At 42.9% G+C, this 25689-nt stretch overlaps 1 protein-coding gene across 2 annotated transcripts in view; it reads right to left on the bottom strand.

Moving 5' to 3' along the window:
* Positions 1-25689, bottom strand: part of PLEKHA4 (pleckstrin homology domain containing A4) — a 100745-nt gene that overhangs the window by 23697 nt on the left and 51359 nt on the right. For both annotated transcript variants that reach the window (XM_077457451.1, XM_077457453.1), the window contains exons 5-12: positions 24463-24563; positions 23762-23877; positions 21263-21697; positions 19276-20302; positions 17530-17610; positions 12840-12932; positions 11141-11209; positions 1856-1936 (exon numbers count right to left, since the gene is read on the bottom strand). In XM_077457451.1, coding sequence (XP_077313577.1) covers positions 1856-1936; positions 11141-11209; positions 12840-12932; positions 17530-17610; positions 19276-20302; positions 21263-21697; positions 23762-23877; positions 24463-24563 — 2003 coding nt within the window. The remainder of the gene's footprint in view (positions 1-1855; positions 1937-11140; positions 11210-12839; positions 12933-17529; positions 17611-19275; positions 20303-21262; positions 21698-23761; positions 23878-24462; positions 24564-25689) is intronic.

The following is a 25689-nucleotide window of genomic DNA, read 5'->3' as shown; positions in this document are numbered from 1 at the left end:
AACAATCATTTAGTTGCATAATGATCATAAGCATCACTTGCTTAGAAAGACAAATTTATCAAAATTTGATAGGCGAGGAATTACTCATGTGTGTTCCATGATGGAGCCCAGGCGTCCAAAATGTGTAGCAAATGTAGTTCTCTGTACCCACTGCCATTTACACTACAACGCGCAATAGCACAGAATACAGGATAAGCCTATTACAAGAACTGGTAAAAGTTTTTTTGCCTTCTCACTATGTATAAAAAGAGGACCAGTCACGTATCTATCACATAGGATTTTATTGCTATTGCAGGAGCCTGTAAAAGCTATGCACCAGTGAAGTTCATTTACACACAGAGCGGTACAGGGAAGAGAGTACAACTTCTCCGTACTGCTGTCACCAGGATTGTGGGGGATCAGGTAGCAGCTGCAGCATTGGGAATACTTTACATGTTCCACCATAAAAACGGGTAGCGTTTTTACGGTAAAGAGAGAGAAAAAGAGAAAGCGAACGAGAAAGCGAAAGCGAACGAGAAAGCGAGAGAAAGAGAACACATCTCTGAGGTCTAGATCAAAGGAATGAACTTTGGTCTGTAAATGAGAGCAGTTTAACCATTTAAAGACCAAAACCTTTTTCTGACATTTGTTGCTTACAAGTTGAAAATATTTTTTGCTAGAAAATTACTTAGATCCCCCAAACATACACACTATATATACATTTTTTTAAGCAGAAACTCTAGAGAATAAAATGGTGGTTGTTGCAATATTTTTGTCATGCTGCATTTGCGCAGCAGTCCTTCAAACACAATCTGTTTGGAAAAAAATACCACTTCCATTAAATAGAAAAATAGTAAAGTTAGCCCAATTTTTTTTGTATAATAATGATGAAAGACGTTACGCCACGAGAGAATCATGATCTTTATTCCAAGCAAAAAAAATAAAAAAAATCATGATTCTCATTTTATCCAGAATCGAGCAGCGCTAATGTAAACCAAAAATTTTACTTGATGGGGAAAAAAAAAGAATTTTTTTTTTCTTTGATAAAAAAAATAAATAAAAAAAAAGTGACTGAACTGATGAAACAAACTAAAGACACGTGTGAAAGGGGCTTTATGCTGGCCATACACTATATCAAAAACGAAAATTCGGCTGTGAGCGTAAACGATGGTGCCATCATGTAATGACTGAATCATTCAGTTGGACATAAATCATTTTTTTTTTCTTTTACATATACCTAGTGCAGACAGTTCGGACGGGAAACACATTAACTTTTCAACTCAGCAGAAAATTTCCAAACTTGTCCTCCGTTTTTGATAATCTGGAACTTGGCTTGTTCCATAGAATTTTTTTTATATTATATATATATATATATATATATATATATATATTTTTTTTTTTTTTTTTTATTTATATGTCACAGAAACCAATTTAAAAATACATTATGCCCATTTTCGACCCAAATAATACTTGTGAATATTTTTTCTCACAAGCAGATGAGTGAATGTTTGTTGGTTGGCAGTGTAGGTGAATATTTTAGATTTTTTTTTTCAGTGAGAGACATTATAAAGACACAGTGGGGGTTATTTACGAAAGGAAAATCCACTTTACACTACAAGTACTACAAGTGCACTTGAAATGGCACTGAACGTGCAGTCGCTGTAGATCCGAGGGGGACATGCAAGGAAAATAAAAAGCAGCATTTTAGCTTGCACATGATTGGATGATAAAATCAGCAGAGCTTCCCCTCGATTCAGATCTACCCGTCAGATTTACAGTGACTGCACTTCCAGTGCAATTTCACTTTTTAGTGCAAAATGGATTTGCCTTTCGTAAATAACCCCCACTTGTGTCACACACACACTTAGAGATTTACCTTTTCAGCTTTAAAGTGAGCAGACTCATCTTCAATGCTGATAAGAAGTTTATCTTGGCCACACATCTTGGTCAGAAGAACCTGTAAGAAAAGAGTAAAACGTTACAATGTGAATAAAACATGTGCAAAATTGGTTTTTCCACATTATTGTAAAGGAGAGTACCAAGACTGGATTTAACTACTCTAATAGGTATGAATGGAGCCTGGTAGGATTAAGTGGTGCCAGACGTCATCTCCATTGAGGCACGGCCAATTCCAATCATTTCCTGCACACTGATCTGTTTGGAAGCACACAACCACCTCACAGAAGGGCCATAGAAGCTGGCCATTTCCTTAAAGGGAATGTAGATTGAATTTTCATATAATTTAATTAGACCTACAAAAAAAAAAATTTAAATACCGTATATACTCGAGTATAAGCCGAGATTTTCAGCCTCTTTTTTGAGGCTGAAAGTGCCCCCCTCGGCTTATACTCGAGTCATCGCTGTCTGCCCGCTCGATCAGCGTGTCGAGCAGACAGACAGCGGCCATTCTGATTCAAAAGCCGCGCCTCCGGCTCCCCCTTCGCCTGTGATAGGCGGAACACTGAATTTCCCAGCAGCCTGTGTTCCGCCTATCACGGACTTCGTATCATCCTCGTACTACGGACGAGGATGATACGACGTCTGTGATAGGCGGAACACAGGCTGCTGGGAAATTCAGTGTTCCGCCTATCACAGGCGAAGGCGGCGGCGCAGCTTTTGAATTTTACAATGGCCGCCGACGAACGAAGAGGGCACGGGACGGAGGCAAGGCACAGGACGGCACGGCACGGGACGGGACGGGACGGGACCGGAGGCAAGGCATGGCGGCGAGGCACGGCGGCGAGGCACGGAGGCAAGGAGGCTCGGCACGGGACGGAGGCTCGGGACAAAGGCTCAGGACACAGGTAGGCTGGACACACACACACACACACACACACACACACACACACACACAGGGATGGATGGATGGATGGAGACACACACACACAGGGATGGATGGACGGACACACAGGGATGGACGGACACACAGGGATGGACGGACACACAGGGATGGACGGACACACACACAGGGATGGACAGGCATGTCTTACCCTCGGCTTATACACGAGTCAATAAGTTTGCCAGTTTTTTTGGGGGTAAATTGGGGGCCTCGGCTTATATTCGGGTCGGCCTATACTCGAGTATATACGGTAGATGCTATATTTTTGTAGTGTGGCAAATGTGAAATACTGAATCCCACTTTTTGTATTCTCACATCCAGCCAGTATATGGAATTTTTGGCTAATTTTCCTTTAAAAAAAAAAAAAAGCCCGTTTGTGTGAAGCTCTGTAGCCAGGGGTGGACTGACCATTCGGGCACTGCCCGAGGGCCCATCAGAGTTGCCAGCCTGAATAAAACCAGGGACAGTATGTAAACATTTTTTTTTCTTTGACAACCAAGTCAAAAAGCCAAAAAGTAGTGCCTCTTGCTTTTCACTTGCCAGCTCCTTCCTCTGGAGATTAATTGGGGGAGACAAGCAAACCATTTTTGCTGAACTCTCTAACAAAACCCATAGTGCTCAAGGAATCCATGGTCACAGGTTCTGCCTATTTTAAATGTTTGTGTGTGTGAGGGTCAGATTTACAGCCAGGCAGCCAACTGCAGTATCCAATTTATTTTTCTCATTTCTCATTACAGGCACAGTAGTTAAAGTGAGTATCTAAGAATGGCATTTCGGAAGTTGGCCTGCTGAATGGTTTACTTACAGGTGCAAACTCTGGGGCTGTTCTCCTAATCCTGGCATCAATACCTGGTGACTCATTAATCTGGAACGAGAGGACGTTCATACTTTCTACTCATTAAGCTGTGAAGCCAGGATAAGGATTGACAGCCCCAATACACAGTAAAACGTGCTCCTGCCAAGCCTTCAGACATTTCCTTTCCTCCAGTTTTTTTAAAAAAAATTGTGTTTTCAGTATTTATGCCTAGAGAGATATCCTAAAGAAAAGGTCTACATCCAAGGTATAAAATGTAAGCTATGCATACTGATCATGTTCTGTGCACATAAATGATTTCCTTCTGTTTTACTTGGGTTTTTACAGAACATTCCAGATTTAACGGCTGGAAACGGATACAATGGGAGCTCTAAGTAAAAGCAATTCTGAATATTTTCTTCCAACTTGTGTGTCAGATTTAGAATATATAAACACACACACACACACACACACACACACACACACACACACTATTCAAAAAGTTTATGGAAAAAATGGAGTCAAAGTTATGCAGTTTTAGGAATAACCATGATTTTTCTACATAAGCGCCATCCACATGAAGACAATTCTGTAAGCGATGATACCTTCCCACGACAACTGAGGGTCCTGAGAATTAACCAGGTCAAAGCAGCTTTTTATTTATTTATTTTTTTTTAACCACTTGCCGACCGCCGCACGACGATATACGTCGGCAGAATGGCACGGGCAGGCATATGGGCGTATATATAAGTCCCTGCCTGCCCGCGGGTGGGGGGCCCGATCGGGCCCCCCCCGGTGCCTGCGGCGGTCGGCATTCCTTCGAGAGCGATCCGGGATGAGGGGGCGGCCATTCATTCATGGCCACCCCCTCGCGATCGCTCTCGACGAATGGAAATCCCCGGTGACATCACTTCCTCTCCTGTAATGTAAACACAGGAGAGGAAGTGATGTATTCTCTCCTCCGTGTCGGTATTTTTCGTTCCGACGCGGAGGAGAGCGGATCGGTGAGTTGCACCAACACTCTACACACACAGTAGAACATGCCAGGCACACTCACACCCCCCCTTTACCCCCCGATTACCCCCCCAATTACCCCTGCCCCCCAGTCACAGTGACACCAATGTCATTTTTTTTTTTTTTTTTTTTTTTGCATTGGTGTCATTTGTGACTGTAATAACTGTTAGGGCAGTTAGAGTTAGCCCCCTTTAGTTCTAATGTGCCCCCCTAACCCCCCCCAATAAAGGTTTAACCCCGTGATCACCCCCCGTCGCCAGTGTCACTAAGGCTGGGTTCACATTGCAGCGGTTTATGAGAACGAATGTGATTCGCACCGCACTGCAGTGCAAATCACATCCGATCTCTGTGCGATTCGAGTTCAGCCATTCGCCGCACCCGCCACACCCGCCGCAAATTCGCACGGGACCCTTTTTTTGGTCCGCAGCAGAATCGGATCGCATGGGTGTTCACACCATGCGATCCGAGTTTGCAGATCGCACTGCGATATGCGAACTGATCTGGGGGTGTCAGTAACATTTCACTGACACTCCCAGCAGTTCGCATAGGGCAGTGTGAACTGCCACCGGGAGGCATGCGATGCGGGAACCCGCCGCGGATTCGCGGCGTTTCCGCATCGCTCCAGTGTGAACTCAGCCTAATAAGCGATCATTTTTCTGATCGCCGTATTAGTGTCACAGGTGACGCTAGTTAGGCAGGTAGGTATTTAGGTTCGCCGCAGCTTTTTATAGCGCCAGGGACCCCCATATACTACCGCATAAAGCCCCCTGATTGCCCCCTAGTTAACCCTTTCACCTGTGATCACCATATAACTGTTACAGGTGACGCTGGTTGGTTAGTTATTTTTTTATAGTTTCAGGGCACCCGCCATTTATTACCTAATAAAGGTTTAACCCCCTGATCACCCGGCGGGTGTCATTTGTGACTAATAACTGTTAGGGCAGTTAGGGTTAGCCCCCTTTAGTTCTAAGGTACCCCCCTAACCCCCCCAATAAAGGTTTAACCCCGTGATCACCCCCCGTCGCCAGTGTCACTAAGGCTGGGTTCACATTGCAGCGGTTTGAGAACGGATGTGATTCGCACCGCACTGCAGTGCAAATCACATCCGATCTCTGTGCGATTCGAGTTCAGCCATTCGCCGCACCCGCCGCAAATTCGCACGGGACCCTTTTTTTGGCCCGCAGCAGAATCGGATCGCATGGGTGTTCACACCATGCGATCCGAGTTTGCAGATCGCACTGCGATATGCGAACTGATCTGGGGGTGTCAGTAACATTTCACTGACACTCCCAGCAGTTCGCATAGGGCAGTGTGAACTGCCCCCGGGAGGCATGCGATGTGGGAGCCCGCCGCGCATTCGTGGCGTTCCCGCATCGCTCCAGTGTGAACCCAGCCTAATAAGCGATCGTTTTTCTGATCGCTGTATTAGTGTCACAGGTGACGCTAGTTAGGCAGGTAGGTATTCAGGTTCGCCGCAGCTTTTTATAGCGCCAGGGACCCCCATATACTACCGCATAAAGCCCCCTGATTGCCCCCTAGTTAACCCTTTCACCAGTGATCACCATATAACTGTTACAGGTGACGCTGGTTGGTTAGTTATTTTTTTATAGTTTCAGGGCACCCGCCATTTATTACCTAGTCTCACTAGTGTACCCCTAAATTTAGGGGTGTCTACTTTCCAAAATGGGGTCATTTGGGGGGGGTTTGTGCCATCTTGGCATTTTATGGCCTTCAAAACTGTAACGCCCTTAGAAAGCCTGAAGGCGGTGCTTGGTTTTCGGGGCCCCGTACGCGGCTAGGCTCCCAAAAAGTCCCACATATGTGGTATCCCCGTACTCAGGAGAAGCAGCAGAATTTATTTTGGGGTGTCATTTCACATATGCCCATGGCATGTGTGAGCAATATATCATTTAGTGACAACTTTGTGAAAAAAAAAAAAAAAAAAGTTTGTAATTTTCCCGCAACTTGTGGCAAAATATAAAATATTCCATGAACTCAACATGCCTCTCAGCAAATAGCTTGGGGTGTCTACTTTCTAAAATGGGGTCATTTGTGGGGGTTTTGTGCCATCTTGGCATTTTATGGCCTTCAAAACTGTAATAGGTAGTGAGAAGTGAACTCAAAAATTTACGCCCTTAGAAAGCCTGAAGGCGGTGCTTGGTTTTCGGGGCCCCGTACGCGGCTAGGCTCCCAAAAAGTCCCACATATGTGGTATCCCCGTACTCAGGAGAAGCAGCAGAATTTATTTTGGGGTGTCATTTCACATACGCCCATAGCATGTGTGAGCAATATATCATTTAGTGACAACTTTGTGTAAAAAAAAAAAAAAAAAATTTTTTTTTTGTCATTATTCAATCGCTTGAGGCAAAAAAATAAAATATTCAATGGGCTCAACATGCCTCTTATCAATTTCCTTAGGGGGTCTACTTTCCAAAATGGGGTCATTTGGGGGGGTTTTGTACTGCCCTGCCATTTTAGCACCTCAAGAAATGAGATAGGCAGTCGTAAACTAAAAGCTGCGTAAATTCCAGAAAACGTACCTTAGTTTGTAGATGTGACAACTTTTGCGCAAACCAATAAATATACAATTATTGACTTTTTTTTTTACCAAAGACATGTGGCTGAATACATTTTGGCCTAAATGTATGACTAAAATTGAGTTTATTGGATTTTTCTAATAACAAAAAGTAGAAAATATCATTTTTTTTCAAAATTTGCGGTCTTTTTACGTTTATATCGCAAAAAATAAAAATCGCAGAGGCAATCAAATACCATCAAAAGAAAGCTCTATTTGTGGGAAGAAAAGGACGCAAATTTTGTTTGGGTACAACATTGCATGACCGCGCAATTACCAGTTAAAGCAGCGCAGTGCCAAAGTGTAAAAAGACCTCTGGTCATTTACCAGCAAAATGGTCCGGTCTGAAAGTGGTTAAACACACCACTGATGGTATCAAAATGCGTACCTCTCAAAGACCGTAAGTTAGAAAATAAAGAAAAAAAAATCAGGGTTGTAAGGTGGATGTCTAATGATTTCCCACCAAAATTCTAGGGTGTTTTTGGCTAGCCGTTTACCTAATTTTCTTAAAACCCATAAATAAGCAGAGGATACCGTACCTTCTCTTCCAAAATATCAATTAACGGATAAGTTCACTTTTTAGAAAAAAAAAATATATGCAGCAGGAGCCTGTAAAAGCTATGCACCAGTGAAGTTCATTTACACACAGAGCCGTACAGGGAAGAGAGTACAACTTCTCCGTACTGCTGTCACCAGGATTGTGGGGGATCAGATAGCAGCTGCAGCATTGGGAATACTTTACATGTTCCACCGTAAAAACGGGTAGCGTTTTTACGGTAAAGAGAGACAGAAAAAGAGAAAGAAAAAGAGCAAAAAAAGAGCGAGAGAAAAAAGAGAAAGAGAGAGAGAGAGAGAGAGAGAGCAAGAAAGAGCGAGCGAGCAAGAAAGAAAGAGCGAGCGAGCGAGCAAGAAAGAGCGAGCGAAAGAGCAAACGAGCGAGCGAAAGAGCAAACGAGCGAGCGAAAGAGCGAGCGAGCGAAAGAGCAAACGAGCGAGCGAAAGAGCAAACGAGCGAGCGAAAGAGCGAGCGAAAGAGCGGGCGAGCGAAAGAGCGGGCGAGCAAAAGAGCGGGCGAGCAAAAGAGCGGGCGAGCAAAAGAGCGGGCGAGCAAAAGAGCGGGCGAGCAAAAGAGCGGGCGAGCAAAAGAGCGGGCGAGCAAAAGAGCGGGCGAGCAAAAGAGCGGGCGAGCAAAAGAGCGGGCGAGCAAAAGAGCGGGCGAGCAAAAGAGCGGGCGAGCAAAAGAGCGGGCGAGCAAAAGAGCGGGCGAGCAAAAGAGCGGGCGAGCAAAAGAGCGGGCGAGCAAAAGAGCGGGCGAGCAAAAGAGCGGGCGAGCAAAAGAGCGGGCGAGCAAAAGAGCGGGCGAGCAAAAGAGCGGGCGAGCAAAAGAGCGGGCGAGCAAAAGAGCGGGCGAGCAAAAGAGCGGGCGAGCAAAAGAGCGGGCGAGCAAAAGAGCGGGCGAGCAAAAGAGCGGGCGAGCAAAAGAGCGGGCGAGCGAGCGAAAGAGAAAGAGCGAGCGAGCGAAAGAGCGAGCGAAAGAGAGAGCGAGCGAGCGAGCGAGCGAAAGAGAGAGCGAGCGAGCGAGCGAAAGAGAGAGCGAAAGAGCGAGCGAAAGAGAGAGCGAAAGAGCGAGCGAGCGAAAGAGAAAGAGCGAGCAAGCGAAAGAGAAAGAGCGAGCAAGCGAAAGAGAAAGAGCGAGCAAGCGAAAGAGAAAGAGCGAGCGAGCGAGCGAAAGAGAAAGAGCGAGCGAGCGAGCGAAAGAGAAAGAGCGAGCGAGCGAGCGAAAGAGAAAGAGCGAGCGAGCGAGCGAAAGAGAAAGAGCGAGCGAGCGAGCGAAAGAGAAAGAGCGAGCGAGAAAGAGCGAGCGAGCGAGAAAGAGCGAGCGAGCGAAAGAGAAAGAGCGAGCGAGCGAGCGAAAGAGAAAGAGCGAGCGAGCGAAAGAGAAAGAGCGAGCGAGCGAGCGAAAGAGAAAGAGCGAGCGAGCGAGCGAAAGAGAAAGAGCGAGCGAGCGAGCGAAAGAGAAAGAGCGAGCGAGCGAGCGAAAGAGAAAGAGCGAGCGAGCGAGCGAAAGAGAAAGAGCGAGCGAGCGAGCGAAAGAGAAAGAGCGAGCGAGCGAGCGAAAGAGAAAGAGCGAGCGAAAGAGAAAGAGCGAAAGAGAAAGAGCGAGCGAGCGAGCGAAAGAGAGCGAGCGAGCGAGCGAAAGAGAGCGAGCGAGCGAGCGAAAGAGAAAGAGCGAGCGAAAGAGAAAGAGCGAAAGAGAAAGAGCGAAAGAGAAAGAGCGAAAGAGAAAGAGCGAAAGAGAAAGAGCGAGCGAGCGAGCGAAAGAGAGCGAGCGAGCGAGCGAAAGAGAAAGAGCGAGCGAAAGAGAAAGAGCGAAAGAGAAAGAGCGAGCGAGCGAGCGAAAGAGAGCGAGCGAGCGAGCGAAAGAGAGCGAGCGAGCGAGCGAAAGAGAAAGAGCGAGCGAAAGAGAAAGAGCGAAAGAGAAAGAGCGAAAGAGAAAGAGCGAAAGAGAAAGAGCGAAAGAGAAAGAGCGAAAGAGAAAGAGCGAAAGAGAAAGAGCGAAAGAGAAAGAGCGAAAGAGAAAGAGCGAAAGAGAAAGAGCGAAAGAGAAAGAGCGAAAGAGAAAGAGCGAAAGAGAAAGAGCGAAAGAGAAAGAGCGAAAGCGAAAGAGCGAAAGAGAAAGAGCGAAAGCGAAAGAGAAAGAGCGAAAGAGAAAGAGCGAAAGAGAAAGAGCGAAAGAGAAAGAGCGAAAGAGAAAGAGCGAAAGAGAAAGAGCGAAAGAGAAAGAGCGAAAGAGAAAGAGCGAAAGAGAAAGAGCGAAAGAGAAAGAGCGAAAGAGAAAGAGCGAAAGAGAAAGAGCGAAAGAGAAAGAGCGAAAGAGAAAGAGCGAAAGAGAAAGAGCGAAAGAGAAAGAGCGAAAGAGAAAGAGCGAAAGAGAAAGAGCGAAAGAGAAAGAGCGAAAGAGAAAGAGCGAAAGAGAAAGAGCAAGAGCGAAAGAGAAAGAGCGAAAGAGAAAGAGCGAAAGAGAAAGAGCGAAAGAGAAAGAGCGAAAGAGAAAGAGCGAAAGAGAAAGAGCGAAAGAGAAAGAGCGAGCGAGCGAAAGAGAAAGAGCGAGCGAGCGAAAGAAAGAGCGAGCGAAAGAGAAAGAGCGAGCGAGCGAAAGAGAAAGAGCGAGCGAGCGAAAGAGAAAGAGCGAGCGAGCGAGCGAAAGAGAAAGAGCGAGCGAGCGAGCGAAAGAGCGAGCGAGCGAGCGAGCGAGCGAGCGAGCGAAAGAGAAAGAGCGAGCGAGCGAAAGAGAAAGAGCGAGCGAGCGAGCGAGCGAAAGAGAAAGAGCGAGCGAGCGAAAGAGAAAGAGCGAGCGAGCGAGCGAGCGAAAGAGAAAGAGCGAGCGAGCGAAAGAGAAAGAGCGAGCGAGCGAGCGAAAGAGAAAGAGCGAGCGAGCGAAAGAGAAAGAGCGAGCGAGCGAAAGAGAAAGAGCGAGCGAGCGAGCGAGCGAAAGAGAGCGAGCGAGCGAGCGAAAGAGAGCGAGCGAGCGAGCGAGCGAGCGAGCGAGCGAAAGAGAAAGAGCGAGCGAGCGAAAGAGAAAGAGCGAGCGAGCGAAAGAGAAAGAGCGAGCGAGCGAGCGAGCAAGAGCGAAAGAGAAAGAGCGAAAGAGAAAGAGCGAAAGAGAAAGAGCGAGCGAGCGAAAGAGAGAAAGAAAGCATCCTGCATTTTGCTGTGACTCTGAAATCCCAGGCAGAATCGTGCAATTCTGCCTGCAATTGCAAAACACTCTGGTGTGAACAAGGCCTTAGAGAATCCTTTCTAAATACAGATGGGCATATTCAACTTTTCTCAAGAGTCAATAGAGGCTGGTGGGCTCAGGTCTGCCTGAAAGTTACAGTCACTGCCCAAGACAAAGTTCAGTGTATCACAAACAACTCACACAGAGCAAATTACTTACATCAATGCTATTTTCTGGAACACGTCCTGGGTAAGGACCTCTGTTCTGATACTGGGCAGGTCCTGAAGGCTAAGAAATGGAAAAGGAGGTTTAATATAATCAGGTATCTATGTAAATATTGTGCAATAAGTTTTAGGACTAACAGCAATGGCTTCCCTTTAAAACAGTCAAGTCTCAAAAGTAATTGAGAGACCGAGTCCTCTGTAACCCTATAACCACAGCAAACAAATTACGGTCAGATGGGCAGGCGTGGCAGAAACTATCTGATAACAGGGGTACAAGCTTGCCATGCATAGGCAGGGTGTCCTGTAGCTCCCATTAAAAAAAAAAAAAAAAAAAAAAAAAAAGGCACAGATGCCAACTGATCACACTGGGACTGATCTTCACCCATGCCTAGCATAAGGAAACAGGCAGAATGCGACTGGCATATCACCGGGAATTGTAATTGTATTTCAGTACTTTTCAAGAAATAAAATAGGCTTACGGTTTACATAGTTGGGGACAAAGACAAATCCCCATCTAGTTACATAGATTTTAAGCATCCGTGTTCCCTGGGGCTTTGGGAGCCAGGTGTTGGCAGCACCTATACCACCTAAACCTAATATAGTCAAAGCTATGGCTGAAGATACAGACCTCAAAATTTGGAGTGAGGAACTGCAGAGACACCCGTGAAGAAAGTCGCGCTTTCTATACTGGGATCCAACTGCTTGGCAAACTGAAAAATCCTGACAAGTATTAGGAGCGCAAAGATGAAAGGCCGATTGCACTCCAACAGTGTAATTGATAAAGTTTATTGAAGTCTTCAAAGCATACAAAATACAGACATCCAAGCTTCAAACCACAGGACAGAGTGCTGTCTGCCCATGTGCTGATCTGCAAGTGACCATGTTGGAGGTTTTCCCTTTCAGGTTGCTTAAACTTGCAACCCCACAGATGTGATGAAAAATTGTATTTCGATACTCGACATACTGATCCTAGTTGCGACAAAACTACTGCACTTTTATACTGTGGCTTTTTAGCTCCCATTTTTCTTTCTCTATTTTCCATTCTTTGGAGCATATTTTCATGCTATAGTAACAAACTGAGATGCGTTTGTCAAAAAAGCCTTAACACCCAATTTAATATCTTTAATGCATTTTGTACCCCACAGATGTTAATTGGTTCTAAAGGTTCACTGACTGTGTTTTTACTTTAATGCATTAAGGCTAAAAAATAAAAACCTGGGCAGCTTCACCCCCCCCCCCATACTTACCTGAGCTCCATCTTGATCCTGCAATGTGCATGAGAGCAGTGGCTCTCCTGGGTCTCCCTCTCTCCTTGTTGGCTCACACAGCAGCAGGAGCCATTAGCGCTTACTGCTTGCTGTCAATCACAGCCAGTGATTGACCAGAGCTGTGCCTGTGTGTGAATGGACAAACAGAATGAGTCTCGGGAGAGAGCCTGCTCGAGTGCCCCCACAACAAGAGGCTTGCTCATGGGGGTACTCAACAGGTGGGAGGAGCCAGGACCACCAGTGAGGGACCCAAAAAGAACATAATCAGGGTTGCTCTGTGCAAAATCCATTGCACAAAGCAGGAAAGTATAGCATGTTATTTATAAAAAAAAAAAAAAATCCTTGAGAATCACTTTAAAATGTATGCATACATGTTATTTTTTTTTTAAGCTCTGGATGCATTTCTTTTACAAATATGACTCTTACCACAGCGCTCATTGACATCCTCTTTCCTGCAGGCAAATGTGGACGGGTGGAAACTGGAGGCAGAGGAGGCAACTGGGTGTAACTAGCTGAAGACTGTATTAAAAAAAAAAAAAAAAAAAAGTTTTAGGTACTTAAGGAGTAAACACCATTAATTAAGAAGATACATTTTCTCCAAATGTTATCAGAAATTAAAGCGAGCATAAACACAAAGGTTTGTATTGCCACAGAACAAGGGAAACTCTTCTAATGGGGTCAATTTTTACTTCGACAACTGTCTAAAGCCCCATACACACTATCAAATTATCTGCTGAGTTTTTCCTTCAGATTTACCAAAACCATGTAGTAGAAGGGCCTGCCTGATTGCATACACATTGAAACTCCTAAGGTTTGTCCTCATATTATATGGTTTTGGTAAATCTGAAGGAAAAACTCAGCAAATAATCTGATAGTGTGTATGGGGCTTAAGAGGTTTCCCTCACACTGGAAGGATATCCCCACTTCCAGTTTAGTCTAGAAGGACAGGAAATAAAGGGAAATCTTCATAATGAGATGGCAGAAAATTGGTTTTAACCCTTACCTACTCTATCCAAAATATTTTCAGTAGATCTAAAGCCAAAACCCTTTTGTTTGGAATGGGTGGGCAAAGGGTTTGAATGTTTGTGAGTTTTTTTTTTTTATTGATAACGTACAGGAAAGGAAAAACGCCAGACGTGTCCTGTACACTCAAAAATAGGTTTTTAATAAATATTCCATTTGGTTAAAGCCAACGTGTTTTAGGGATTCAAAGGCCTCCCTTCATTAGGGCTAAAAGAATACACCATATAAGATGTGGCTTATGGCATTGCAGGCCGGGGTCCTTAGTTTGAATCCTGGCTACGACAGTGTTTGCATGTGGTTTCTGTGCTTGCATTTCCTCCCAAACTTTAAAAACATGTTAGTAGGTTAGTTGGCTCCTTTCCAACTGGTCCCAGTATGTATGAGATAGGGGCTTTAGGACTAATCTCCTTGAAGGCAGGGGCCGATTTAAATGTTCTAGTACAGTGATGGCGAACCTTGGCACCCCAGATGTTTTGGAACTACATTTCCCATGATGCTCATGCACCCTGCAGTATAATAGAGCATCATGGGAAATGTAGTTCCAAAACATCTGGGGTGCCAAGGTTCGCCATCACTGTTCTAGTATATGTAAAGTACTATGTAAATTGCTGGCACTATACACATACCTTGTAATAAATACTCATCGTACTAAATAGAAAGTAAACACAATTAAACCATTAAAAAATAAATTCTTATTAAAAGTATTCACACAAAAAGTAAAAAAATGTTTTGTCACTGAAAGAAAACGTAGTACAAAATGATGTAATGTACACCTATAATCATGTGGATATAGTCAGAATCATAGTAAGAATGTTAGATTACGTATTGATAAAGTAGTAGCAAAATCTTTTTTTATTTTTTTATTTCCCCATTTCTTTGTTAGAACCCAATTGAAACTTCAGTCTGAATTGCCTAAAAAACAAACAAACATTCTAGGTGCTTTTACCAAAACATGTTCAGCGTATTCAAAAACCTGCGTCAAACCTGCGTTTATATGCCTTAAGGGCTTGTTCACATGGAGTTTTCCATAATGGATAAACTCAGCTCAACACTTGGGCACATAGAAAATGTTTTTCTACCTGCCCCGCTCACACCACAACGCTGGTGCAATGTGCAGTACTATGGCATACAGTCTGCATTTTTATGCAGTGCATTGGATGGTACCCAGTGTCACTGCATAGCAATGGGAAAAAAAATAAAATAATAAAAAAAATAAAAAAAACAACAACACACACACGCATTGCACAGCTGCCTGCCAGTGTTGTAATGGTCACTAGCCTGCACGGTAAAGGCTGTGGTTTATAATGCACGCCTGTGTGCAACTAGTCTTACAGCACATTTTCGAAGCATATATAAAATTGTAATGATTTCTCTGTATTATCATTTATGCCTCGTACACATGATCAGATTATTGGATGATAAAAATAGCTTTCGGATTGATTGTTCGATAATCTGATCGTTAATACACATCTTTCAACAGCTGATCACGACAGTCCATCCAACAAAATCCGAAGGGACAACCACAAAAACGCTGCTTGGATAGCCCATTGTACGACATTCGTTTAATCAGTAAAGTATGCGCTAAAAATCGATAAACGAACACCACGCATGATCGCAAACGCAAAAATTGCCCGGAAGGAGGTTGGGGGAATGCAAAACAATGTTCGTGCCACAAAAATGCCCAACATAAACAGAAACGCGCCTGTAGCCAATCACAAGATTTCTCAGCAATCAATGAACAGATAATATTGTAGTTAATTTTTTATCAGCATGTTCCATGAAAATATGATATAATTATATCATTTTTTGATTGCACTTTAATAAATTCTGCTGTATGTCAAAAAAATCCAACTATGTCATTTTTACCAAAACTAAAAAACGAAGACAATAAAAGCAGAATCAGATCATGTTTATTAAGCCAAAAGGAATGGCAGACACAGCGGTCACACGTATTCGACATAATTTCCGACACCGGAAGGTTTTTCCTGAATCGTACAACAAAAACTTTTCGTAGAGCACATTTTGTATTGTTTTAGTCGATGTTAGTTTTATGCAACAAAAACGCATACGACACGTCGTACGATAATCTGACCGTGTACGAGGCATTAGACTTCAATGTTTAGCTAGGTTTAGGGCAATACAGTATAACTGCCCTTATAGGCAAACAGAATTCTGTGCACACCGAATCTGATTAGTCTCTATATGTAGCTAAACCCTCTTTAAAACAAACTGGTGTTTTAGATGTGCAGCAACATTTGGTGGCAGTGTTGCGGCACATCTAAACCTACTATTACAATTTTTTTGTCTACAATACCTACAAAACTAAATGGAAAAGTCTGATCATTATCAGCATGCTATATAGTAGGACCCTTGCCAACTTTCAGAACTCAGCATTTGTGGCAGGGACTAGGATTTTCTACTTGGGCTGTAGCATATGAAATTTTGAATGACTGCATACAGAAAGAGACCCCGTGTCTCTTGAAAGGGATACCTGATGCAAGGGGGCACTCTTGATGGGGATACCTGTTATAAGGGGGCACTTTGATGAGTAGTCTTGATGTAAAGTGGGACTCAAATATGGACATCCGATATAAAAAGGTAGAACAGGGTCCGTTTACCTTTTCCCAGGTCGAGACACTGTGTGATAGACTGTCATTGACTCACACATACTTTTAACATAATGACCCCTGATACTTTCTACTGCACCCCCAGATGTGATAGGCTAGATCCGGTCCCGAATGTACTGTGGTGGCTGCAGGCAAAGGGAGGTACCTGTACGTTCCTGCCTACTTCCGGGTTTAGGGCACGTGCATGTGGGCCCCCTGCCTGGGCTCCCGCTGTGACTGTACACAGAGTGAACCTGTCAGCAGGGACCTGCTGATTGGCTGTGTGCAAGCACAGCCCAGAGCTCTGTGTTGGTAAACACAGAGCTCTGTACAGAGAGAACGATCTGTCAAATTCTCATCCCTGTAAATGAGGGATGAGAAAGATCTTTAGTAAAGAGCAGCACACTTCACGCACATTTAACCCCTAGATGTTAACGCCTTCCCAGTGTCATTTGTACAATGACAGTGTATAGTATCACTTATGTCAGTGGCAGTCGGTCAGTTCCCCTCAGCATCAGTTGGTGTTAGATTGACCGTCACACTATCGCAGTCCCATTGCAAGTCTCCCATCACTGTGATTAGTAGAATAAAGAAAAATTCCAGTATATTTTACACACCTACCATAGTCTGTAGGTGCTATAACCATCACACAAACCAATCACAATACACTTATTGCCATGTTTTTTAATATCAAAAACATGTAGCAGAATTATGAAGAAATTTTTTTTTTTTTTTTATAGCAAGTACAAAATATTGCTTTTTTTTTTTCAAAATGAATTACTTTTTCATTTACAATCGCAAAATATATATTACATTTTTTTTTTTTTTTTATATATGTATATGTGTGTATGTTAGTGTGTATGATATACACACACACACACACACACACACACACACACACACACACACACACACACACACACGCACACACGCAGTGGTGATCAAATAACCCCAAAAGAAAGCCATTTGTGTGAAAAAAAATGTTTTTTTAAATTTCATTGGAGTATGACCGCACAATTACCGGTTAAGGTAGCACAGTGCCGAAAAGCAAAAAATTGCCTGGCTAAGAAGGGTGATTAATAACACTCTTACACTGCCTTTAATCAAATATCAAGTGTTAAACACTAAATTAGGTAGATAATTCTCCATTTTAGAAAACTTTATCCATAGTTGAAATAAGTATACAGTATAACATCCTCTGTTTTCTAACTCAAACATAGGATACAAAGTTCACCAAGAATGAAGGATCCAACCAGAACACTGCTGATCTGGAACTCAGACGCATGGCCTGGGCAGCACCCCAAGGAAACACAAGACTAGACATGGTCCTAGCCAATTGCAGAAGTAAAATAAAGCCTTGTGTTTTGTGTATGCCGATCAGCGTTTCAGTAATAATGCACTCAGGGAAATATTATCTTACACTGCTCAAGAGATACACAGAACGGCTCATTCACACAGTTCATTAGCTCATGATATAGTCTACTCACCATATTTGACAGGTGCCTCGGTGTGTAGCCAAGACTCCGGCCAGAAAAAGCAGCCGGAGGGTGCAATGACCGCTCAGAATACTGTTGGCAGAAAGAAATGGAAAAATTAGCAAAACAGGAAGAGAGTTTTGTTCAAAAACTTAACATTTATAGTACATTCTGCATGACTACCACAGGAAACAAAAGATGTCTGTATGATGTGATCTGTATATATAGATGCGCTTTTATCTTTACTGAGAGCAATGGCAATTGGAATTATTGCTTATTAGCTCTAGCAAAAACACACCAATGCAATAAGTAACTGCCAAAGATAAAAAATCAAATTGACAACGTCCAACTGATGGGTGATAAATTAAAGTAGATTTGTAGAAATAAGCACAAAAAGGTAAGTCCCCTCAGAAATATTTTATGTCAAATGATACTAGAAGTAAAATAAAAAAAGCACATATAGGCCCTAGTCACACTTGCATGTGGTATCGACTTTGATTTGACCCGGTGGAGTTTCTTGCGAACAGATGTGAATGGAAAGCCTCATACAAAGCAATGAGAGGGCAATTGCACCCTTAGCTTTTTTAATGTAATCGAACATGCAGCGATGGACAGCAGCGTGGCTAAGTGGTTAGCACTTCCTCCTAGCAGCACGAGGGTCGTTGGTTCAAATCCCAACCACGGCACTACCTGCATGTTCTCCTTGTGCCTGCATGGGTTTCCTCTGGGTACGCCAATTTCTGCCCACACTCCAAAGACATGCCGGTAGGTTCATTGGCTCCCATCTAAATTGGCCCTAGTACATGTATAAAATGAGTTCGGAACCTTAGATTAAGCTCCTTGAGGGTAGGGACTGATGTGAATGTAATAAAACATATGTAAAGTGCTGCGTAAACTGATGGCGCTATACAAGTACCTATAATAAAAAATAAAAATGACCTGGGAATGATTAGCCCTGAACACAGACCTTTTGAGTCCAGGAGCCGAATATCCACAGGTTATGTTGCAAACCCCGCTCAGTCTCCTGCAGGGAATCAGTCGTCCACCAAATGAAGGCGTTAATTAGGCCCTACTGTATGTGAACACTACACAGCCTGCTGGGTTATAATAATAAATACTGGAAACTTTCAGGCCTCATGCACACTGGACGTTTTTAGCTTCAGATATTTCTACAGTCAAAAACTCCCCAAGTTATCCTACGTGTCCATGCACACATAGGCTGTTAGCAGTTTTTAGCTGGGGTGTTTTGTTTTTTTGTTTTTTTTTTAAAGCCAAAAGACTGGTGGGTTATGAGAGGAGTTTTTCAGCTGTTTTCGTCAAAAACGCTCATAAACGCAGATAAATGCTCAAAAAACACATCTCACCAGCGCTTGACGTTTTTGATCCATTGAAGAAAAAATTAAACGCTAACGTGGAAAAGCGCTAAAGAAAAAAAAAGAAAAAAACGCTGAAAAACTCATTGCAAAGCTACTGGTGTTTTTATAACGTTAATGTCCCGTGTGCATGAGACTTCATACTTAAACCAGCCTCCCCTCCCTTGCAGTATAAGCGGGAAGTAGTACCCAATAGAATCAATCATGCAACAAAAAGGAAACGCTTCTGTCCTGTGACCCATGTGAGATGGCAATGTTAACAGCCCGGGCTATCAGACCGCAGCCAGGTTTCTTGGGTAGCATTAACAGTTCAATAGCACAGAGCTAGTGTTTCTCTAACTACATATTGCAAAACAAAAATCGCAAAGATGGAGCTCAACTATACCCTTGGTCCTTGGCTCCGATGTCTTCTCGTTGAAGGAGTTAAAGATAGTTCAGGGGAGTATTCTTCCACAATTACTCGTTCTGATGGAGTGTTTGGTCTTATCTGCATTCTGCTGTTAGGATAGCCATGGGCTCTAGAAGGTAAACTCATTCCTCCTCCATCTACCATCCTTTCATCTTCTGTTCCCAAAGGCTGAGATCTCCGAGTATATCGATTGGGTCCCTTTGCCAAAGTTGAAGCTGCAAAAGGGTCATCAGATGGCAAGACATCATACCTGTCTGATGGAGTTTGTGGTCTTGATGCTGATTTAACAATATGACTTCTGGTCCTGGAGCTGGTCACATAGTACTCGCCAACTCTTTCTTCATGATGTCTGACTTGTGCAAAATTTAGAAGCCTGTCCTCTGAAGGAAGGATGTCCACACGTCCAATGGGTGTGTTGGATCTAACAGTGATCCTACCCAGGGAAGGAGATCCAGTCACAGCCACAAATACATCTTCATCGGATGCAGCCCTGTGCTTGGGAGACTGGATTTTGGGGCTGAGACTTGGGGTCAGGGGTGTCTCTTTTCTGGTAGGACTACTTAATTTTGGGGCAGCATTTGGATGAGAATTGTCCAGGTAGTGGACAGGACCGGCATATTTCAAGTTAGGGGGTGGACTTCTCTTTACAATACGGTGTCTTGTAACCTCTGATGGGACAGGTGGAAGAGATTGTGATCTTGAGGCCTTGACAAATCTTTGAGCCATGTACTCAGTTTTTTCTGCTGAAGGACTGCTGGTTGATGCAGAGGAAGGATGTATGACCGTACTCCTTACATCCCGAGTTTCTACACCCTCATTCAGTTGTATGAGCTTTTCATCTCTTGAGTTCCAATTTCTATCCACAACTTCAGAGTTGTATATACGGGTAGGAAGCATGGCAGGAGAGGAAGGGGCAGAGCAGGAGACCGCAGAGGAATATTCATCATGTGGACATTCAAATCCATTAGGATGGGGTCTAGGAGGACTTCTAGCTTGATAAAGCCTGCAAAAAAAATACACAATGAAAACCATGTAAACTCACATCTTCATAATTAGAGAGTTTAGAAGTTAGAAAATGCTATGCACACAAATGTACTGTACTAAAAGTAAAAATGTATCTAAAGCTATTTTTTTCTTTAATTTTTGGATAGAGTGAGGATGATGTATTAGAACCTCTGTAAGGTTTTTTCCCCCCCCCCCTTCTGTATCTGCTATGACGACTCACTCTTTCCATTTGTCAATGTGACCACTGTCTGGAAGGAAAAAAAAAACATTTGAGTCGTCAACAGAATCGCTGAATATATAGGAAATCATCCACTAAGGACAATTTCTCGTGAAAACTGGGCATTTCCCTCATTTTGGAGATTTTTTCGGTATTCAGTAAAAACCAACAACTGACCTGTGTTTTAAACTTACCATGCTCTATACAAAGTTAAAATATATATTTTCCTTGAAGTTTCACCTTTAACCTGTCTTTTTGTAGCAGACACTGGGACAGATGTTACTGTCCTTTAAAGCAGCATTTGTTTTACATGCCCGAGTCTTAAAACCTTTGGCATGCCACCGCCTTTGGCTAATAGGCCCGACACAGGTCCTTGTACATAGAGCTGCCAAGTAATTTGATTTAACTTTCATTACCTAGGGTGGTTGACAAAAGCTCAAGCACCAACTGGAACATTGACATAACATTTTCTTTATGTACCAAGTGTATGCAGGGACTTTTATTAATATGCATTCCTAAAATTATGCCCACACTAGACACAACAAATATGCTCGCCACCCAACCCTTCCCTTTTATCCATATTAGTTCCAACCACTACCCACGTCGTAAAGGGCTTGATTAAGACATTGTGCCATTATATACTGTACGTGTGGGAAGTGCATTCCTGCCAACAAAAGATGGAATGTGACTTTACTAATGCATCTCATAACTGTCCATGCAAGATTTAATGTATTTTCTTACTCTGCAGAAGGTTGCTCCTTATGAAAAGGCACCCACTCTTCATCCTCTGGTATCGAGTCCTTCCCCTCCAGAGACATCTTGCTTTCCACCTCTTGTCTGCTATAAGTGAATTCTATATTCTTCAACAAGCTCTCTGGTGTTGGTGGAGGTACTGACCCATTCTGAGACACAGATGTGTAATGTTGTATGGCATCTGTCAAGGACTCTCTTAGTCCACTGAACAAGCTGTCCTTCTCAAAGTCTCCATTTCTGTCCTGTTCTGGCAGGCTGTCCCTGGAGCTCTCATCCTGTGACCTGGTCTCAGATAGGTGAGCAATCTCCAGAGATTCAGCACTTTTTCCATCATCACCCACAGTGTTTATTTCACTATGGGAAAAATCTTCATAACTGGCATATAGTTCATCTTGTGGGGTCAGGCCGTTGCCATGATTGTTTCTGCAAGACAGAAATTCAAAATAGTTCACATTGTACATCCATATTTTGTAGGTCTACAAAACTTAGAGCCAAAACAAATGTTGCTGCTCTAACATATTTGAGATCTGCAGGTAAAGTGCAGATCTTAGATATGTTAGATCCAAATATGTTGTGTTTGATCCAATAGCTGTTTGTTATAACTGTTTAGGGTAGGAGTTAATGCATGTGATGAGAATAGCCTAGGCCAGTGATGGCGAACCTTGGCACCCCAGATGTTTTGGAACTACATTTCCCATGATGCTCCGCTACACTGCAGAATGCATGAGCATCATGGGAAATGTAGTTCCAAAACATCTGGGGTGCCAAGGTTCGCCATCACTGTGCTAGGCCATGCATAGAAATATTCCAGCATTTTGGAACATCTGAGTCATCTGGAACGGTTCCCTCTCTTTCTTAGGAGAGGAAATATTTTCATTGCAACTGAAATGGGATGCACAAACTGGAAAAAGTTAATCGGAATGGTTTATCAAAAAGTAATCCGAGTCAAGGTCGATATCTCACCTCTCTGCAATAATAGAGATCTGCTATTTTTATGTCCCGCCTGAAAATCAGTTAACATAGATGCATTTGAACTGGAGGAGGTTTTGCTTGTAATGACTAATCAGCTATCATTTTCACAAAACCAAATTTCAGCTCCATCCCATTAAATTTATATTTTGCATTAAACTAGGATTTATTTTTTATTTTTTATAGGGAAGAAATATGATTTTTTTTTTTAAAACATTGTATTTTCGGGTATACTTAATAAAGCAAAAAAAATAAAAATAAATAAAAAAAGGGGGGGGGGGGCACGGGGACATGACTTACCTTCAGCATGTTGTGCCCCTAATGCTTCTGTCTTCTAGTTCAGTAGTAATTATTGTACTCTGATGCCCCCATTACCGTAATCTTCCTGTGAAGCAGGGGTGGTTAGAACTGAGGACTGGTCACAAGCACTCATCAAAAGTGCTCAAATATGCCTGCCCTTTCTGCCCAGCTCCTTGATTCATAGAAGCCATACTACAGCTTCTATGAATACAAGAGCATCTATGAATGGAGGACAGGCAAATGACAGCAGGGTCCACGCTCTCCATTCATAGATCATGTCTCATTCATAGAAGCTATGGTATGGCTTCTATTAATGGCGAAGCTGGGCAGAAAGGGCAGGCATAGTCGAGCACTCTTGATGAGAGCATCCGATAGCTCCTCAGTTCCATTAACCCCCACAGCATTGGAAGATTATGGTGGAGAGGGTGGTGGAGCATCAGAGGAGGAAGATTACTACTAGACTAGAAGACAGAAGGGACACATCACACTGAAGGCAAGTCCCTTGTGTTTATTTTGTTGTTTTTTGTTTTAGATAAACTTAGGCTTTAAACAAATCAACTATATAGGGCTTTATTAATCCATACAAATGCAATAATCCTCATCTACCAGCTGGCTCTAAAAGGCTTCCTGGATTTAAATTAACCCTTTCCTGAAAACCCTTCTGGTTCTGAACGTCCAGGGGTGTAGGAAAGATTTTCGATCCGGCAATCACTGTGATTGGCCGTCACAATGGTCACATGATTGGGAGCCGGTCCCACAGTCCCGCTCCCTACCAATTGTTAGAGGGGACCTAGAACTGGCTGACATCTTGGTCCCTGTGATAGGAGCGTGAATGTCAGCACAAAAACAACAGCCACTCAGATATGCATATGAACGGCATGTGGGTGCTAAAGACCATCCTTTGGCGGCCGCATATATGCATTATCCAGGCAGCAACAGGTTAATGTAAGAAGGCTGTTGCTATGGATAATTACACGTGGTTAATAAAGCCTTTTTCTGCACATTTTATTTTTCTGGAAAGGGACATTTCATATTATAAATACAACCCATCTTAAAGAGCCACTAATGTCATTATTTCATTACTTTTTCTCTGCAAGAATATTCATTCATAATTTCATTAAAATTTTTGATTGCGAGCCAACAAACTGTAAGAGAAGATCAGTCTTCACTGGTCTCCCACGCATAAAAAATATTAAACAAGATATCCAATATTCGTACCTGTTTTTGCTGTCAGCGACTACCAGAGCAGACTGGTTCATGGCTCGGATCCAGGCATTCATGTCCTCTTGTGTGTCAGCTCCAAAATAATAAGTCCTCATACCAGGATGTTCTGCCTGAAAAATCGAAGCACAGAAAGACCAGATATAAAACAGTGCCTTTATTCATGAGAACCGAGTCTAGGGGAGGCGGACGAGCACCAGATTTCTTCTCTCAATTTCAAGAAAATGAAGTAATAAAGACAGTGTCTGGTTGGCCCATATGGGAAACAGCCCAATCATCGTCACCTCCACCTTTTTCAATAGGTAATAAAGCGTGACACACACTTAGACTTCACACACACACTTTGATACAGAATGAAAGCCAACTTAGAGTGCACTTTGGGATGCTTTAAGGAGTGTATGTAAAGATTTATTGTTCAGTTGTAGACTGTACAATGGTTAAACCCTCTATCACGCTTTTCTATTGGTCCACTTGTAATCAGATTATAGGTGAAGAAAATACTTCAAAATGAGAACACCTGTCTGTTTCTAGAAAGGCAATTTTGTTCACTATGGAGCAAAAATAAACTTGATGGGGGTTTTTAGCCCTTTCCTACACCATGTTAAAAAAAAAAAAAAAAAAAGTTTTACATTCAACTAATTGCAGTTTGATAAAATAGGCATTATGGTTTCGGTTTAATACATAACGGTAAGGCCTACCTTAAAACTAAATCTTCTATTTTTCACTTCTCTTGGGCTGGCAGGTAATATTTCATAACTTGGTAGCAGGATACTGCCAAGTACAGTCTCCTCTCGGCTGTCTGGAAACAATAACCACAATACAATAAGACCAAAACAAGGATTACTTCTCTGTGAATCAATTTGTACAAATAAAGAGATTGGTATTTCCCATAGGAATTAGTGTTATTTTATAGTCCACTCATTTGCTTGATTATGACTGGTTGCAATGGGCAGTGCCGCTCCATTTATGTTTAAGATGCATCTCGAAGCAATAAAAAAAAAAAATTGACCGAACGTACTTATACCTGTGGTCAAGTACTCTCCGATACCAATTACCAATACCTTGCCCATACAAAAAGAATGCACTCAAATTGCACTGCAAAGAATCGCATGCGGTTTGAACAGAAATGCAGTGAGATTCCTGTCGGAATCTTGTGGTTTCCTGCACCGCTCCTGTGTGAACCTAGGATGAAGTTACTATGACCAGGCTGGGTTCACACAGGAACGGTGGGTGGAATCGCACATGATTCAGACACGAATCGCTCAGCATTCCTGTTCAAATCCTATATGATTCTTTGCACTGCGATTTGAGCCCATTCATTTTGTATTCAAAATGTTTTCAAGTATACAGGCAAATGCTGACTATCAGCACAGATACATATATCGGTGCAACGCTAACATATACAGTACATCTTTGCATTTACCCATGTTTTATCACCCCAAAGACTCTGCAGAAAAATACCTGCCGAGCTGTCATAAATGTACTTGTTTCTTAAGTCCGGTTATGGGCTGACAACATACAGCATCTTGGTGGACTAAGTGGTGTAAGCCCTGCCAAGTTGTCTTTTCTACTCAATCCATCCAACTGTTTTCATCTCCAAAAGCATAGGCACTGACTGACTTGCAGTTCCAAAATAAGAACTGGGAGGGCATAATAGACTATGAGATAACAGGAGGAAGAGTACAGGACATCTCAGAATTTCTGGGAAGATCAAAAGCTATTTTTTCCACATAGAATACAGAGATTACAAAATGCTTTCAAATGATATAGTTAAAAGGCATACTGAAAAGTTACATACTGAACAATATATTTCCATTGGTTTGAGGAATTTCAATGCAGATAAAAATAAATAAGGTTGTATATACAACTTTACAGTTGACTATACTGTATATTTCTTCTGAGCTTTTATTAATGAAAATCATTTA

The sequence above is a fragment of the Lithobates pipiens genome, unplaced genomic scaffold, assembly GCF_037356315.1.
Source record: "Lithobates pipiens isolate NorthernLeopardFrog02 unplaced genomic scaffold, aLitPip1_a1.2 Scaffold_27, whole genome shotgun sequence".
Classification (NCBI taxonomy): Eukaryota; Metazoa; Chordata; class Amphibia; order Anura; family Ranidae; genus Lithobates; species Lithobates pipiens.
This window is presented reverse-complemented; position numbering and strand designations above follow the sequence as displayed.